Source organism: Piliocolobus tephrosceles, chromosome 16 (assembly GCF_002776525.5).
Source record: "Piliocolobus tephrosceles isolate RC106 chromosome 16, ASM277652v3, whole genome shotgun sequence".
NCBI lineage: Eukaryota > Metazoa > Chordata > Mammalia > Primates > Cercopithecidae > Piliocolobus > Piliocolobus tephrosceles.
Window position 1 is genome coordinate 69,642,756 of NC_045449.1, and position 16,763 is coordinate 69,659,518.

Here is a 16,763-nt window from a genome sequence, read left to right on the forward strand (position 1 = left end):
TCGCCCGGCCCGCCCCTTCTTTCTCCGCGGCCCTTCGGCGCGTGAGTGACAACGGCCCAGACAGAGGGGGCGATGTCCGCGGCGTGACTGGGGCCGGTCGCGGGGCAGACGAATCCCCTGCTCCTGGCCAGGGGAGGCTCCCGAGCGGATCCTCAGGAAAGAGGCTCCAAAGGTCAAGAAATTGCCCGGCGGGGCGTTCGGGGAGAAGGAAAGTAAAGCACTTTTTGTATCCCGCCCCCTCTCCCATCACGTGACCACGCGGGGCGGAAAGAGGAAATCCGAGGACCCGGCGACGCCCAGAACAGGTTGGCTGGCGCCTTGGGAAGGGGCGGGACAACGAGGCTGAGGAGGAACTGCGTCTGCGCTTGCCGCCCCCTCCCCCCCCCCGCCCGCCTCTGCCCCGCTTCCGGTTCTGTGTCTCTAGGCCTCTCTAAAATGAGAGTGGTCGGGGGAACTCAAGAACTTGGAGCGGGGAACGGGCTTTGCGGAATTGCTAGGGAGGGTCATTTGCGGTTTTGCCAAATCCACCCGGATTGGAGGAGAATGGGACGGGAACCAAAGTCTCTTTGGGGAGAGGCTCTAGTTACCTTTTGTTAAAATAATGACGTCTTTACTGGCAGAGGCGTTGGCTCCGGCGCTCTAGGTGTGGGCTTGTGAGCGCTGCCCGCTGTTTAAGGGGTGGACGCGGACTTAGAATGAGGCCGAGCGGGCAGTGCTGCTCTAAGCCCTCTGTCTGGGAAACCAGACATTTTTTCCCCCCAACCTCGCAGTTACTAGAGGTCTTAGAATCCAGACTTCTTTGCTTTCGCCATTATCATCATCAAAGTGGGAAATGCACACTTAAATACTGTTAAAACCTAGTGTAGGGCCGGGTGCCGTGGCTCACGCCTGGAATCCCAGCACTTTAGGAGGACGAGGCGGGCGTATCACTTGAGCCCGGGAGTTGAAGACCAGCCTGGGCAACACGGCAAAACCCCATCTCTACAAAAAATACCAAAAAATTAGCTGGATGTAGTGGCATGCGCGTGTAGGCCCAGCTCCTCTGAAGGCTGAGATGGGATGGTAGCTTGCGCACCGGAGATGGAGGTTGCAGTGAGCCAAGATTGTGACATTGCACTCCATCCTGGACAACATAGTGAGACCCTATCTCTACAGGAAAAAAAAAAAAAAAAAAAACAGTCCTGTCCAGTGGGATTGTGGACAAGGGAGATTCACGGATTTGTTGAATCATCTCTAGTCACTTTTTTTGTTTTTGAGACGGAGTCTCGCTGTGTTGCCCAGGCTGCAGTGTGGTGGTATGATCTCAGCTCATTGCACCCTCCACCCCTTGGGTTCAAGCGATTCTCCTATTTCAGCCTCCCAGGTAGCTGGGATTACAGGGGCTCGCCGCCACACCCAGCTAATTTTTGTATTTTTAGTAGAGACAGATTTTGCCATGTTGGCCAGGCTGGTCTCGAATTCCTGACCTCAGTTTATCCACCTGCCTCGGCCTCCCAAAGCGCTGGGATTACAGGCGTGAGCCGCCGTACCTAGCCTGTCTGTAGTCTGTGTAATACTATTACTTTAGTTTTCTCAGAAGTAAAACTACAGGCCGGGCACGGTGGCTCAAGCCTGTAATCCTAGCACTTTGGGAGGCTGAGACGGGTGGATCACGCGGTCAGGAGATCGAGACCATCTGGCTAACACGGTGAAACCCCGTCTGTACTAAAAAAAAAACACAAAAAAACTAGCAGGGTAAGGTGGCGGGCGCCTGTAGTCCCAGCTACTCGGGAGGCTGAGGCAGGAGAATGGCGTAAACCCGGGAGGTGGAGCTTGCAGTGAGCTGAGATCCAGCCACTGCACTCCAGCCTGGGCGACAGAGCGAGACTCTGTCTCAAAAAAAAAAAAAAAAAGTAAAACTACAAAGATGTATAACATTCATCATTTGAATAACAGAACTATAATACACACTCTTAACCACTAGGACCTCAGGATCCTCATTTGTCTTATTAAGGTGCTGATCTCAGGCCCCTTCAACAGTAGGGAGGGTGTCTATTCTCTGTACCTGGCACAGTGCCTGCCCCACTAAAGGTGCTCAGGAAATCTTTGTGGCCTGAACAAATGGCTACTTGACAGCTGACCTTCTAGGTCTAGTATTCTAGGAAACCAATTGCTCTTAATGTAATGATAGTGGGTGTACTCAGCATTGAATAGAAAAGACTTAGATGAGCTAAATTTGGTGAGTTTTATTTTGAAATAATTTCAAATTTACACGAGAATTACAAGAACTTTTCTTCTGTGACTTTAACACTTTTTTTTTTTTTTTTTGAGATGATGTCTTCCTCTGTCACCCAGGCTGGAGTGCAGTCACATGATCTCACCTCACTGCAACCTCCACCTCCTGCGTTCAAATGATTCTCATGCCGCAGCCTCCCAAGTAGCTGGGACTACAGGAATGCACTACCACACCTGGCTAATTTTTGTGTCTTTATTAGAGGCAGGGTTTCACCATGTTGACCAGGCTGGTCTCAAACTCCTGGCCTCATGTGATCCGCTTGCCTCAGCCTCCCAAAGTGCGGAGATTACAGGCATGAGCCACCGCGCCTGGCTGGCTGACATTAACACTTTTGAAGCGTATAAGCCCGTTGTTTTGTAGTGTTGGGTCTCAGAAAACAATACCCCAAAATGAAGGCCTCAGAAGCAACCCACAAAGCAAGTTTTTTTTTTACCTTCTGCCCTCCTCTCCCTCAGGCCCATTCTCCCCCAAGGCTAGCCAGAGACGTTAGAATCCTCTTCCCCAAGGCAGGTCATAGAAAACAGAGTCCTTTACCCCCAAAGCCAGCCATAAAACCCTAAATATAGGCTGAGTGCAGCGGCTCACGCCTATAATCCTGGCTCTTTGGGAGGCCAAGGCAGGTGGATCACGAGATCAGGAGATCAAGATCATCCCGGTTAACACAGTGAAACCCCGTCTCTACTAAAAATACAAAAAAAAATTAGCTGGGTGAGGTGGCACTTGCCTGTAGTCCCAGCTACTCGGGAGGCTGAGGCAGGAGAACCGCTTGAACCCGGGAGGCAGAGGTTGCAGTGAGCCGAGATTGCACCACTGCTTTCCAGCCTGGGCGACAGAGTGAGACTCCATCTCAAAAAACAAAAAACAAAACAAATAAACAAACAAGAAACCTAAATATATTACTCTTAACTTTCCCTCATCTTTTGGTATAAAAACTGGCCAGAAAGAAATTATCTGACCTACCTTGTTTGACTGTAGGCCAGAAGACCCCATTCCAGAGAGGGTCCTGCCCCACACCCAGAAGGAAGGAATGCCTGCTCCAAGAAGCCAAGAAGAATCTAGACAGGCCTTGCTGGGCCTCCCCACTCAGTCTATCAGCATTAGATCATACCTTTCCCCTGTATCTTTGGGTCTTCCTTCTGAAGGCTCTCACATGTACACCTTTTTGACTATTACTGTGCCTTTTGCAAGTTGATTTTTTTGCCGCGAAACTTCAGAGGGCTGCTTGGCCCCTGCAGTAGAATGTCGCTTAATTCAGATTGTCTGATATTTCTTCATGATTAGATTCAGATGATGCATTTTTGGCAGGAATACCACACAAGTGATTAATAGGAGAAAAAGCATACACATGTATTTGATCATAGTTTTGCTTTGTTTTGTTTTGTTTGAGACAAAACTGTGTCACCCAGACTGGAATGTAGTGGCTCAACCATAGTTCACTGCAGCCTCAAACTCTTAGGCTCAAGCATTGATCCTAGTTTTATTTACTTATTTGTTTATTTATTTATTTTTTCAGACAGAGTCTTGCTCTGTTGCCCAGGCTGGAGTGCAGTGGCATGATCTCGGCTCACTGCAGCCTCTGCTTCTCGGGTTCAAGCAATTCTCCTGCCTTAGCCTTCTTTGTAGCTGGGATTACAGGCTCCCGCCGTCATGCCTGGCTAATTTTTGTACTTTTAGTAGAGACAGTGTGTCACCATGTTGGCCAGGCTAGTCTCGAACTCCTGACCTCAAGTGATCTGCCTGCCTTGGCTCAAAAAAAAAAAAAAAAAAAAAAAGAGACCGGATGAGGTGGCTCACGCCTATAATCCCAACACTCTGGGAGGCCGAAGTGGGTGGATCACCTGAAGTGAGGAGTTCATGACCAGCCTGGCCAACATGGTGAAAACCCCGTCTCTACTAAAAATACAAAAATTAGCCGGGCATGTTGGCACGCACCTGTAGTCCCAGCTACTCAGGAGGTTGAGGCAGGAGAATCGCTTGAACCTGGGAGGTGGTGATTACAGTGACCCTGAGAACCTGCCACTGCACTCTGACATGGCAGACAGAGTGAGACTCCATCTCAAAAAGAAAGGAAAAAGTATAATCAGGCCGGGCGTGGTGGCTCAAACCTGTAATCCCAGCACTTTGGGAGGCCGAGACAGGCGGAACACGAGGTCAGGAGATCGAGACCATCCTGGCTAACACCGTGAAACCCCGTCTCTACTAAAAAAAGTACAGAAAGAAAACTAGCCGGGCGAGGTGGCGGACGCCTGTAGTCCCAGCTACTCGGGAGGCTGAGGTGGAAGAATGGCATAAACCTGGGAGGCAGAGCTTGCAGTGAGCTGAGATCCGGCCACTGCCCTCCAGCCTGGGCAACAGAGCGAGACTCCATCTCAAAAAAAAAAAAGTATAATCATTATACCAGCAAACTTCTCCCTCGGTGAGAGTTGCATAGCCACCCCAGCATCCTCCCCACCCCTTTTTCCCCAGATCCGCCAGAAAAACAGGAACATCTAGTGGGGACACTCCTTTAGTCCCCTCATGTTAGTGAGCACACACTCGTGTACACCAGCCCTTCGTAATTTTTATCTCCCTCTGTTTTAGACAACGAATGTTTTCATAGCATGTGCCACTTCTGTAATCACCTGATGGGTTCCCGCAGCACAAACAAAATTAGCTCATGGAGAACATGGCGTTACAGTCAAGAAAGAGTTTAATTGACACAAGGCTGGCCACACCACGTGGGAGTTGGTATTATTTGTCAGTCTCCTGGAAGGCTCAGAGATTAGAGGTCATTTAAATGTAGTTTCGGGAAAGGGGTGGTGGCAGCTAGGCAATGGTGCTTGCTGCTGATTGGTTGGGGGTGCAACCTTAGGGGTGTGGCAAATGGTTCTCCTGCAGGCTGAGTCACCTCTGGGGGGGGGGCCGCAGGAGTGGTTGGTGGGGTCCATGTGGAGTTGGTGGTGTCAGACATGCAAAAAACCTGAAAAGATATCTCCAAAGGCCAATCTTAGGTTCTGCAATAGTGATGTTATCTGCAGGAGTAACTGGGGAAGTTGCCTAGCTTGTGACCTCTGGAATAATGGCTGGCAATCTTCACAGAATTTGGGCTTCTCTGTGCTCCTAGCCTGGTGGTTTCTCATTAGCTTTACAAAAGTGGCTGCGTTTTAGGGAAGGGCTATTTTCATTTAAACTATAAACTAAATGTCTCCCAAAGTTAGCTTGGCCCAAACCCAGGAATAATTAAGGGCAGCTTAGCGGCCAAAGGCAAGAAGGGAATTGGCTAGATCAGATCTCCCCCTCTCCCCTGCTGCCCTAATTCTCTCACTGATACAATTTTTGCAAAGGACATCTTACTTCTCTATCAAACTATGACTCTGAGGAGATCTTTTTGCTCATTGTTGGACATTATGGGCTGTATAGTGTGTTCCTTGTTCTGAAGAAATAATGGTCGGCTTTCCAAATCTATGCACTGTCTCTTGCTCTGCTTTTTCATTTTTTTTTAAATTTAATTTTGCTTTTGTGAGCGTCTCACTCTGTCACCCAGGCTCGAGTGCAATGGTGCAATCATAGTTCGCTGCAGCCTCGACCTTGCAGGCTCAAGCGATCCTCCTAATCTCATCCTCCCAAGTAGTTGGGATTATAGGCATGTACCACCATACCCGGCTAATTTTTATATTTTTGGTAGAGACGAGGTTGCCCACAAACTCCTGAGCTCAAGTGATCTGCCCGCCTCAGCCTCCTCAAGTGCTGGGATTACAGGCATGAGCCACTGCACCCCGCCTTGTTCTAATTGTTTTGAAGCATTTGTAGCTTCCAGCAGGTAAGCAAAGCCCAGTCCAGAGTCACTGTTCCTATCAAGGAACAGAGTTCCGTGGTACTGCCCCAGGGCTACCAGCATGAGTCTCACTTGCCAGCTATGATCAGGACCTTCCACGACGTGATCTGCACCATAACCACAGGCAGTCTCTGTCTCTTTTGCTGACAAACAGAACAGTTCTTCCTGGCACTATGTGCCTGAGAGAGTTCAAGAGGAACGTGTTGATGAAGAAAGTCAAATGCGGCAAGGCGCGGTGGCTTACACCTGTAATCCCAGCACTTTGGGAGTCCATGTTTGTTTGTTTGTTTGAGACGGAGTTTCATTCTTGTTGCCCAGGCTGGAGTGCAATGGCGCAATCTCAGATCACCGCAACCTCCGCCTCCCAGGTTCAAGCAATTCTCCTGCCTCACCCTCCCTAGTAGCTGGGTGTGCCACCACACCCCACTAATTTTGTATTTTTAGTAGAGTCAGGGTTTCTCCATGTTGATCAGGCTGGTCTCAAACTCCTGACCTCAGGTGATCCGCCCTCCTCGGTCTCCCGAAGTGCTGGAATTACAGGCATGAGCCACTGCGCCCAGCAGCTTTTTAAATATTGTTTTAGTTTATTATTATTTTGAGACAGGGTCTTACTCTGTTGACCAGGCTAGAGTGTAGTGGTGTGATCATAGCTCACTGCAGTTTCAACCACCTATGGTGAAGTGATGCTCCTGCCTCAGCCTCCTAAATTGCTGGGACTACAGGTGAGAGACACCACACCTGGCTAATTTTTGTATTTTTTTTGTAGTGTGGGGTGTTGCCATGTTGCCCAGGCTGGTCCCGAATTCTAGTCTCAAGGGATCCACCCGCCTTGGCCTCCGAAAGAGCTGGGATTACAGGCATGAGCCACTGTGCCTGGCCTAATGTTTTCATTTTTTCATAGAGATGAAGTCTCACTATGTTGTCAGGGCTGGTCTATGTTTGTTTGGTTTTGGTTGTTTTGCTTTGTTTTTTGAGATGGAGTCTTGCTCTTGTTGCCCAGGCTGGAGTGCAATGGCACGATCTCGTCTCACTGAAACTTCTGCCTCCTGGGTTCAAGTGATTCTCCTGCCTCAGCCCCCCAAGTCGCTGGGATTACAGGCATGCGCCACCATGCCCGGCTAATTTTGTATTTTTAGTAGAGACGAGGTTTCTCCATGTTGGTCAGGCTAGTCTTGATCTCGCGACCTCAGGTGATCCATCCACCTCAGCCTCCCAAAGTGCTGGGATTACAGGCATGAGCCACTGCACCCGGCCGTGGTTTGTTTTTGTTTGTTTTTAATACATGAATGCATATTATATCAATTATTTATTTATTTATTTATTTATTTATTTATTTATTTATTTTTGAGACGGCATCTTGCTCTATCACCCAGGCTGGGGTGCAGTGGCACGATTTCGTCTCACTGCAACCTCCACCTCCTGGGTTCAAGCAATTCTCCTGCTCCAGCCTCCTGAGTAACTGGGATTACAGGTGTATGCCACCAGCTAATTTTTGTGTTTTTAGTAGAGACGGGGTTTCACCATGTTGGTCAGGCTGGTCTCAAACTCTTGACCTCGTGATCCACCTGCCTCGGCCTCCCAAAGTGCTGAGATTATAGGCATGAGCCACCATGCCTGGCAAAAATTTTTTTTTTTAAATTTTAAAACACTGTCCACTGGAATTAGTCTTCAAGATGCTGTTGGTCTCATATATCTGCTAATGTCTGTTTTGTAGTCTATTTGATTTATCAGGAAACTTCAAAATCCATCTCAACTGTTTGGTTATAGGAGCCCATGATGCTGCCCAAACCTGGGACCTATTACCTCCCCTGGGAGGTCAGTGCAGGCCAAGTTCCTGATGGGGGCACACTGAGAACATTCGGCAGGTGAGAATGGTTTTTTTTATTTTTTTCACTGGTAGGGGTGATGGTTAAATGTCTTTCTCTACCCACCCCCCCAAAAAAAAATAGTTAGGGCTGGGCGCGGTGGCTCATGCCTGTAATTCTAGCACTTTGGGAGGCCAAGGTGGGTGAATCACCTGAGGTTGGGAGTTTGAGACCAGCCTGACCAACATGATGAAACCGTGTCTCTACTAAAAATACAAAATTAGCCTGGCATGGTGGCGTGTGCCTATAATCCCAGCTACTCGGGAGGCTGAGGCAGGAGAATTGCTTGAACCTGGGAGGTGGAGGTTGCAGCGAGCTGAGATTGTGCTATTGCACTCCAGCTTGGGCAACAAGAACAAAACTCCATCTCAAAAATAAAAAATAAAAATAAATATATATACACATATATGTGTATATATATATACACTGAAAAAATTAATATTCACTGTAGAAAGTGTAGATAGTCCATAAAGGTGTAGAGAGGAAGGAAAAGTCACCCATAATCCCATTGCCCAGACAACCACTGTTAACCTTTGGTGATCATCCTCATGTGCTCTTCCATGTGTATGTGTTTGTATATGTGGGTGGGTATGGAGACACCCGACAGACGTATATACGTATATACTTTGTCAGTTATTTATCGGTTATATATTGCTGTGTAACAAATTACCCACACACACAATTTTAGTTTTTCATAGAAACAGGGTCTCCTTATATTCTCAAGGCTGGTGTCAAACTCCTGGGCTCAAGTGATCCTCCTGACTCAGCCTCCCAAAGTGCTGTGCTCAGCCACTGCTGTGCTCGGCCTCCCCGAAATTTAAAATAATTATTGTCTCATAGTTACTATGGGTCAGGAATTTGAGAGTGGTTTAACTGTTTGGATCTGGCTCAGGGTCACTCATGGGAGTGGCATCCAGATGTTGGCCAGGGCTGCAGTTATCTGGAGGCTTGACTGGGGCCAGGACCTCTACTTCCAAGGTGGCTTGTTCACATTTGGCAAATTAGTGCTGGCTCTTGGCAAGATAACTCAGTTCCTGACAATGTGGATTTCTCTGTAGTTCTGTGTGAGGGTCCTCATAACACAGCCGTTTCTGCCAGAAGCAGTGACCAAGAGAAAGAGCAGGATGAAAACCACAATGTCTTTCATGACTTAGCTTCCAAAGTCAGTCTCCATCATTTCTGCAGTATCCTACTGATTACACAGGTCAGCCTTACTCAGCATCGTAGAGGATGCACAAGGATGTAAATATTAGGGGGTGAGAATCACAGGGGACCATCTTAGAGACATGTGTACATACGTAGAGAAGTATTTTAACCTAGGTCAGGTGTGGTGGCTCACGCCTGTAATCCCAGCACTTTGGGAGGCCGAGGCAGGCGGATCACCTGAGGTCAGGAGTTTGAGAACAGCCTGACCAAAATGGTGAAACCCCGTCTCTACTAAAAATACAAAAATTAGCCGGGCTTGATGGTGGGTGCCTATAATCCCAACTACTCAGGAGGCTGAGGCAGGAGAATCGCTTGAACCCAGGAGGTGGCGGTTGCACTGAGCTGAGATTGCACCACTGCACTCCAGCCTGGGGGACAGGGTGAGACTCTGTCTCGAAAAAAAAAAAAAAGAGAGAAAGTAGTATTTTAACCTAGGCTGGGTGTGGTGGTTCACGCCTGTAATCCCAACACTTTGAGAGGCCAAAGTGGGCAGATCACCTGAGGTCAGAAGTTCAAAACCAGCCTGGCCAACATGGTGAAACCCTGTCTCTACAAAAAATACCAAAATTAGCCAGGCGTGGTGGCAGGCGCCTGTAATCCCAGCTATTTGGGAGGCTGAGGCAGAAGAATTGCTTGAACCCATGAGGCAGAGGTGGCAGTGAGCCAAGATCACGTTCTAGCCTGGGTGACAAGAGTGAAATTCGGTCTCAAAAAAAAAAAAAGTATTTTAACCTAGTTAAAGTCTGGGTGTGGAGGCTCACATCTGTGATCCTAGCACTTTGGGAGGCTGAGGTGGGAGGATTGGTTGAGTCCAGGAGTTTGAGACAAGCCTGGGCAACATGGTGAAACCCTGTCTCTACAAAATATACAAAAAATTAGCCAGGCATGGCAGTGTGCACCTGTAGCCTCAGCTACTGGGGAGGCTGAGGTGGGAGGATCACCTGAACCTGGGAGGTCTAGGCTGCAGTGAGCCGAGATTGCACCACTGCACTCCATCCTGGATGACAGAGTGAGATCCTACCTCAAAAAAAAAAAAAAAAAAGAAAAGAAAAGAAAAAAAGAAGAAAGCAGTGTTTTAACCTAGATGAGATCCTATTGTATTACTGTACTGTAGCATTTATTTACTTAGCTGTGTATGATAGACCTAGTTCCCTGTCACACATGTAGAGCTCCACGTCATTTTGAATAGTTCCATTTTGTTTCACTGTGGTGATATTGCATCATTTACTTAGCCAAACCCTTTTTTTTTTTTGAGACGGAGTCTTACTCTGTCGCCCAGGCTGTAGTGCAGTGGCGTGATCTTGGCTCACTGCAACCTCTGCCTCCTGGGTTCAAGCGATTCTCCTGCCTCAGCCTCCTGAGTAGCTGGTATTACAGGCACCTACCACCATACCCGGCTAATTTTTTTTTATTTTTTAGTAGAAATGGTATTTCACCATCTTGGCCAGGCTGGTCTTGAACTCCTGACCTCGTAATCCACCCGCCTCGGCTCCCCAAAGTGCTGGGATTACAGGCATGAGCCACCGCACCCAGCCTACTTAGCCAATACTTTATTGATTTTTTTTTCTTTTTTTTTTTTTTGAGACAGAGTCTCGCTCTGTTGCCCAGGCTTGAGTGCAGTGGCAGGATCTTGGCTCACTGCAAGCTCCGCCTCCCGGGTTCACACTATTCTCCTGCCTCAGCCTCCCGAGTAGCTGGGACTACAGGCGCCCACCACCACAGCTGGCTAATTTTTTTTTGTATTTTTTTTTTTTTAGTAGAGACAGGGTTTCACCATGTTGGCCAGAATGGTCTCCATCTCCTGACCTCGCGATCCGCCCACCTCGGCTTCCCAAAGTGCTGGGATTACAGGTGTGAGCCACCGTGCCCAGCCTTTTTTTTTTTTTAATTGAGATGGAGTCTTGCTCTGTTGCCAGGCTGGAGTACAGTTGCTCAAGCTTGGCTCACTGCAACCTCCAACTCCCTGGTTCAAGCGATTCTCCTGTCTCAGCCTCCCAAGCAATTCTCCTGTCTCAGCCTCCCAAGTAGCTGGGATTACAAGCGCGCACCACCACACCCAGCTAATTTTTGTATTTTTTTTTTTTGAGACAGCGTCTCGCTCTGTCGCCCAGGCTGGAGTGCAGTGGCTGGATCTCAGCTCACTGCAAGCTCTGCCTCCCGGGTTCACGCCATTCTCCTGCCTCAGCCTCCCGAGTAGCTGAGACTACACGCGCCCGCCACCTCGCCTGGCTAGTTTTTTGTATTTTTTAGTAGAGACGGGGTTTCACTGTGTTAGCCAGGGTGGTCTCGATCTCCTGACCTCGTGATCCGCCCGTCTCGGCCTCCCAAAGTGCTGGGATTACAGGCTTGAGCCACCACACCCGGCCATTTTTGTATTTTTTTAAGTAGAGATGGGATTTCATCATGTTGGCCAGGATGGTCTCCATCTCTTGACCTTGTGATCTGCCCGCCTCAGCCTCCCAAAGTGCTGGCATTACAGGCGTGAGCCACCGTGCCCGGCTTTATTGATTTTCAATAAAGACATCAAGGTAATTCGGTAGGGAAAGGATAGTCCTTTCAACAAGTGGAGCTACTAGATATTGACACTGTGTCGCCCAGGCTGAAGTACAAGTGGCATGATCATGGCTTACAGCAGCCTTGACCCCTCAACCTCCCAAGTAGCTGAGACCACAGGCGTGCACCACCGTACCTGGCTAATTAAAAAAAAAAAAAATTCTAGAGATGGCGTCTCGGTCTGTTGCCCAGGCTAGTCTGTAATGCCTGGGCTCAAGCAATCCTCTTGCCTTGGCCTCCCAAGTGCTAGGATTACAGATGTGAGTTACCATGCCCAACCTATATATATATATATATATATTTTTTTTTTTTTTTTTTTTTTTTTTTTTTGAGACGGAGTCTTGCTCTGTTGCCCAGACTGGAGTGCAGTGGTGTGACCTCAGCTCACTGCAGCCTCTGCCTCCTGGGCTCCATGATCCTCCCATCTTGGTGATCCTCCCAAGTATCTGGGACCACACCACGCTTGGCTAATTTTTTATATTTTTAGTAGAGACAGGGTTTCAACATGTTGCCCAGGTTGGTCTTGAACTCTTGGACTCAAGCGATCCACCTGCCTTGGGCTCCCAAAGTGCTGGAATTACCAGCATGAGCCACTACGCCCAGCTAGATATTAATATGGTAGGGGAAAACATCTTGATCTCTACTTCACAACATGCAAAAAAAAATTTACACTGTGTCATAGATAACAAGCTAAAACGGCAATGTCTCAAGAAAACTGGAAAATATCTTTACAACCTTGAGTAGGCAAATTTCTTTTTGTTTTGTTTTGTTTTTTTTTATAGTGTTTATAGCCCATATTGAAAAAGAAAAGATGGCCAGGCACAGTGGCTCATGAGTGTAATCCCAGCACTTTGGGAGGCTGAGGCAGGTGGATCGCTTGAGCCCAGGAGTTTGAGACCAGCGTGGACAACATAGCAAAACCCCATCTGTACAAAAAGTTAAAAAATTAACCAGGTGTAGGCCAGGTGCGGTGGCTCATGCCTGTAATCTCAGCACTTTGGGAGGCCGAGGCGGGCGGATCACAAGGTCAGGAGATCGAGACCATCCTGGCTAACATAGTGAAACCCCCTCTCTGCTAAAAATAGAAAAAAATTATCCGGGCGTGGTGGCAGGCACTTGTAGTCCCAGCTACTTGGGAGGCTGAGACAGGAGAATGGCATGAACCTAGGAGGCGGAGCTTGCAGTGAGCTGAGATAGTGCCACTGCACTCCAGCCTGGGCAACAGAGCGAGACTCCGTCTCAAAAAAAAAAAAATTAGCCAGGTGTGGTGGCAAGTACCTATAGTCCCAGCTACTCAGGAGGCTGAGATGGGAGGATTGCTTGAGCAGCCTGGAAGGTCAAGGCTGCAGCCTGGGATACAGAAAAAAAAAAGAAAGTAAGAAAAGAAAAAAAAGATTTCTTAGACAAGACATAGAAAGCAAAAGTCATAAAAGAAAAAAAAAGGTCAGGTGTGGTGGCTCACGCCTGTAATCCCAGTACTTTGGGAGGCTGAGGTGGGTGGATCACTAGAGGTCAGGAGTTGGATACCAGCCTGGACAACATGGTAAAACCCCTTCCCTACTGAAAATACAAAAATTAGCCAGGCCTGGTGGCAGGCACCTGTAACCCCAGCTATTCAAGAGGCTGAGGCACAAGAATTGCTTGAACCCAGGAGGTGGAGGTTGCAGTGAGCCAAGGTTGCACGACTGCACTCCAGCCTGGGCAACAGAGCAAGACTCCATCTCAAAAAAAAAAAAAAGAAAAAAATGAATAAACAATGAATAAACTGATCATCAACAAAATTAAAAGCTTCTGCTTATCAAAATAAACATTAAGAAAATTAAAGGCAAGGGGATGAAAATTAAAAGGAATTCCTTCGCATTCTACAATGTAGACTGAAACATTTTTTTCTGGTTTGTTGTTGCAATTTGCATTTCTCTGATGAGGCTGAGGCTGAACACTTTTCTATAGATTTCTTGGCCGTGCAAACCTTTTGCACGTGGTGGTGATTCTACATATGGATGGAAGTTATTGCATTTCCTCTGCCTTCCAGGTTGTGCCTCTATGACATGATCCAGTCCAGAGTAACACTGATGGCTCAGCACGGATCCGATCAACACCAGGTTCTTGTCTGTACCAAGTTGGTGGAGCCCTTCCACGCCCAGGTGGGCTCCCTGTACATTGTCCTTGGGGAGCTCCAGCACCAGCAGGGTGAGCTGCAGCCTCACACCCCTTTTCTCCTCCTGGGGCCTGAGCTGGGGCAGTCTTCGGGGCAGTCAGTGAGGAATGGGCTCGTGACCCGACAGCAGTGTCTCATCGGGGTTAATGTTTCTTCCAAATCAGCCCACAAGTTCAAGGACTCTTGAGGATTCAATTCAGAGTGGACTGGCCACATGGTGCCAACTCAAAGACAGGGTGGCAGCCGGGCGCGGTGGCTCAAGCCTGTAATCCCAGCACTTTGGGAGGCTGAGACGGGCGGATCACAAGGTCAGGAGATCGAGACCATCCTGGCTAACACGGTGAAACCCCGTCTCTACTAAAAATACAAAAAACTAGCCAGGTGAGGTGGCGGGCGTCTGTAGTCCCAGCTACTCGGGAGGCTGAGGCAGGAGAATGGCGTAAACCCGGGAGGCGGAGCTTGCAGTGAGCTGAGATCTGGCCACTGCACTCCAGCCTGGGCGACAGAGCGAGACTCCGTCTCAAAAAAAAAAAAGACAGGGTGGCAGGTCAGGAGTTCGAGACCAGCCTAGCCAACATGGCGAAACCCCGTCCCTACTAAAAGTGCAAAACTTAGCTGGGCATGGTGGCATGTGCCTGTAGTCCCAGCTACTCAGGAGACTGAGGCAGGAGAATCACTTGAACCAGGGAGGTAGAGGTTGCAGTGAGCCAAGATCGTTGCACTGCACTCCAGCCTGGATGACAGAGTGAGACTCCATCTCAAAAAAAAAGAGACAGGTACAGTGAAGAGATGGTCCCCCATGGGGAAGTGAGAACGAAGAGAGAGAAACCACTGATTTCTCAAGGCCTAACGCACCAGGTCTGAGGCGAGGCAGTTTGCTTAGATCTTTTTGAATTTGTCTGTCAGCTCTTAATCTGCAACATGCAGACTCTTAATCTGAGTCTTAAAAAAATTTTTTTTTAATTTTTTTGAGACAAGATGTCTCTCTGTCACCCAGGCTGGAGTGCAGTGGTGTGATCACAGCTCACTGCAACCTCCACCTCCTAGACTCATGAGGTTCCCACCTCAGCCTCCTGAGTAGCTGGGACCACAGGCATGCACCACCACACTCGGCTACTTTTTAAATGTTCTGTAGAGACAAGGTATCATCATCTTGGGATGAGGGATCTGCCTGCATTGGCCTCCCAAGATGCTGGGCTTACAGGCATGCAGCACCAAACCCAGCCTTACTTCTGACTCCTTTTTTTTTTTTTTTTTTCGGAGTGTCGCTCTGTTGCTCAGGCTGGAGTACAGAGGTGCGATCTCCGCTCACTGCAAGCTCCGCCTCCCAGGTTCACGGCATTCTCCTGCCTTAGCCTCCTGAGTAGCTGGGACTACAGCCGCCTGCCACCACTCCCAGCTAATTTTTTGTTTTTTTAGTAGAGACGGTGTTTCACAGTGTTAGCCAGGATGGTCTCTCGATCCCCTGACCTCGTGATCTGCCCACCTCAGCCTCCCAAAGTGTTGGGATTACAGGCGTGAGCCACCGTTTTTTTTTTTTTTAGACAGTGCCTTGCTCTGTCGCCAGACTGGAGTGCAGTGGTGCGATCTCAGCCCCCTATAACCTCCAACTCCCTGGATCAAGTGATTCTGCTGTCTCAGCCTCCCAAGTAGCCCTGCCTGCTTCTGATTCTTATTGCTTTTTTTTTTCTTGAGACAGAGTCTTGGTCTGCTGTCCAGGCTGAGTGCAGTGGCGTGATCTTGGCACCAGGCCCTATTCTGCCATTTCTGTATGGATTGCCTGTAGTGGAAACCAAATGGTTGATAAAGGAAAGTTCTTTTTTTTTGAGATGGAGTGTCGCTCTCTCGCCAGGCTGGAGTGTAGTGGCATGATCTCAGCTCACTGCAACCTCTACCTCCCGGGTTCAAGCAATTCTCCTGCCTCAACCTCCTGAGTAGCTGGGACTACAGGTGTGCGCCACCATGCCCGGCTAATTTTTGTAATTTTAGTAGAGACGGGGTTTCACCATGTTGGCCAGGATGGTCTCAATCTCTTGACCTTGTGATCTGCCCACCTCAGCCTCCCAAAGTGCTGGGATTACAGGTGTGAGCCACCGCGCCGGCCCGGAAAGTTCTTTAGAGAAGAGTCACAGCGAATGAACGCAGGAGAAATATGTAAATTCAAAGTCATCACTTTAAAAGCCCTGACAAAATAAAAAATCCAGGCAACAGTCCTCACTAGTGGTCAAAATCATTAGAAAACATTTTGATGGGGCCGGGCGCGGTGGCTCAAGCCTGTAATCCCAGCACTTTGGGAGGCCGAGACGGGCGGATCACGAGGTCAGGAGATCGAGACCATTCTGGCTAACACGGTGAAACCCCGTCTCTACTAAAAACTACAAAAAAACTAGCCGGGCGACGTGGCGGCGCCTGTAGTCCCAGCTACTCGGGAGGCTGAGGCAGGAGAATGGCGTGAACCCGGGAGGCGGAGCTTGCAGTGAGCTGAGATCCGGCCACTGCACTCCACAGGCGGGGCGAAAGAGCGACACACCCTCAAAAAAAAAAAAAAAAAAAAAAAAAAAGAAAACATTTTGATGGGATCATTGTGATGGAGGGACCCGCTGGCAGTGCCTGGGCCAGCCTGATCAATGTCACCGTGATAAAAATCAGAAGGGCAGACATCATGTACCTCCGATGTGAGGCAAGAGGAAGACACATAACACCACCTCTGGTGGGTTCTTGCCAAAAAAATTGAACCTGAAGCTAATCAGGCCTCAGAGGAAGTAGCCTGTTACCAGGCACTGGCTAGTTTACTACTACTCTTATAACTTGCATCACAACCTGTTTTTTTTGTGTTTTTTTTTTCTTAAAACATTTTTGTCACTGGGCGCGGTGGCTCACACTTGTAATCCC

The 16,763-nt window shown here is 48.6% G+C and overlaps 1 protein-coding gene across 2 annotated transcripts in view; it reads left to right on the plus strand.

The window, feature by feature from the left end:
• The first annotated feature begins 11 nt into the window (after positions 1–11).
• Positions 12–16,763, plus strand: part of TEN1 (TEN1 subunit of CST complex) — a 29,232-nt gene continuing 12,480 nt past the window's right edge. The window contains exons 1-3 of one of the 2 annotated variants that reach the window (XM_023211772.2): positions 12–305; positions 7,857–7,954; positions 13,746–13,903. In XM_023211772.2, coding sequence (XP_023067540.1) covers positions 7,863–7,954; positions 13,746–13,903 — 250 coding nt within the window. In that variant the 5' untranslated portion in view covers positions 12–305; positions 7,857–7,862. The remainder of the gene's footprint in view (positions 306–7,856; positions 7,955–13,745; positions 13,904–16,763) is intronic. The other variant, XR_002731549.1, reaches the window with a different exon arrangement.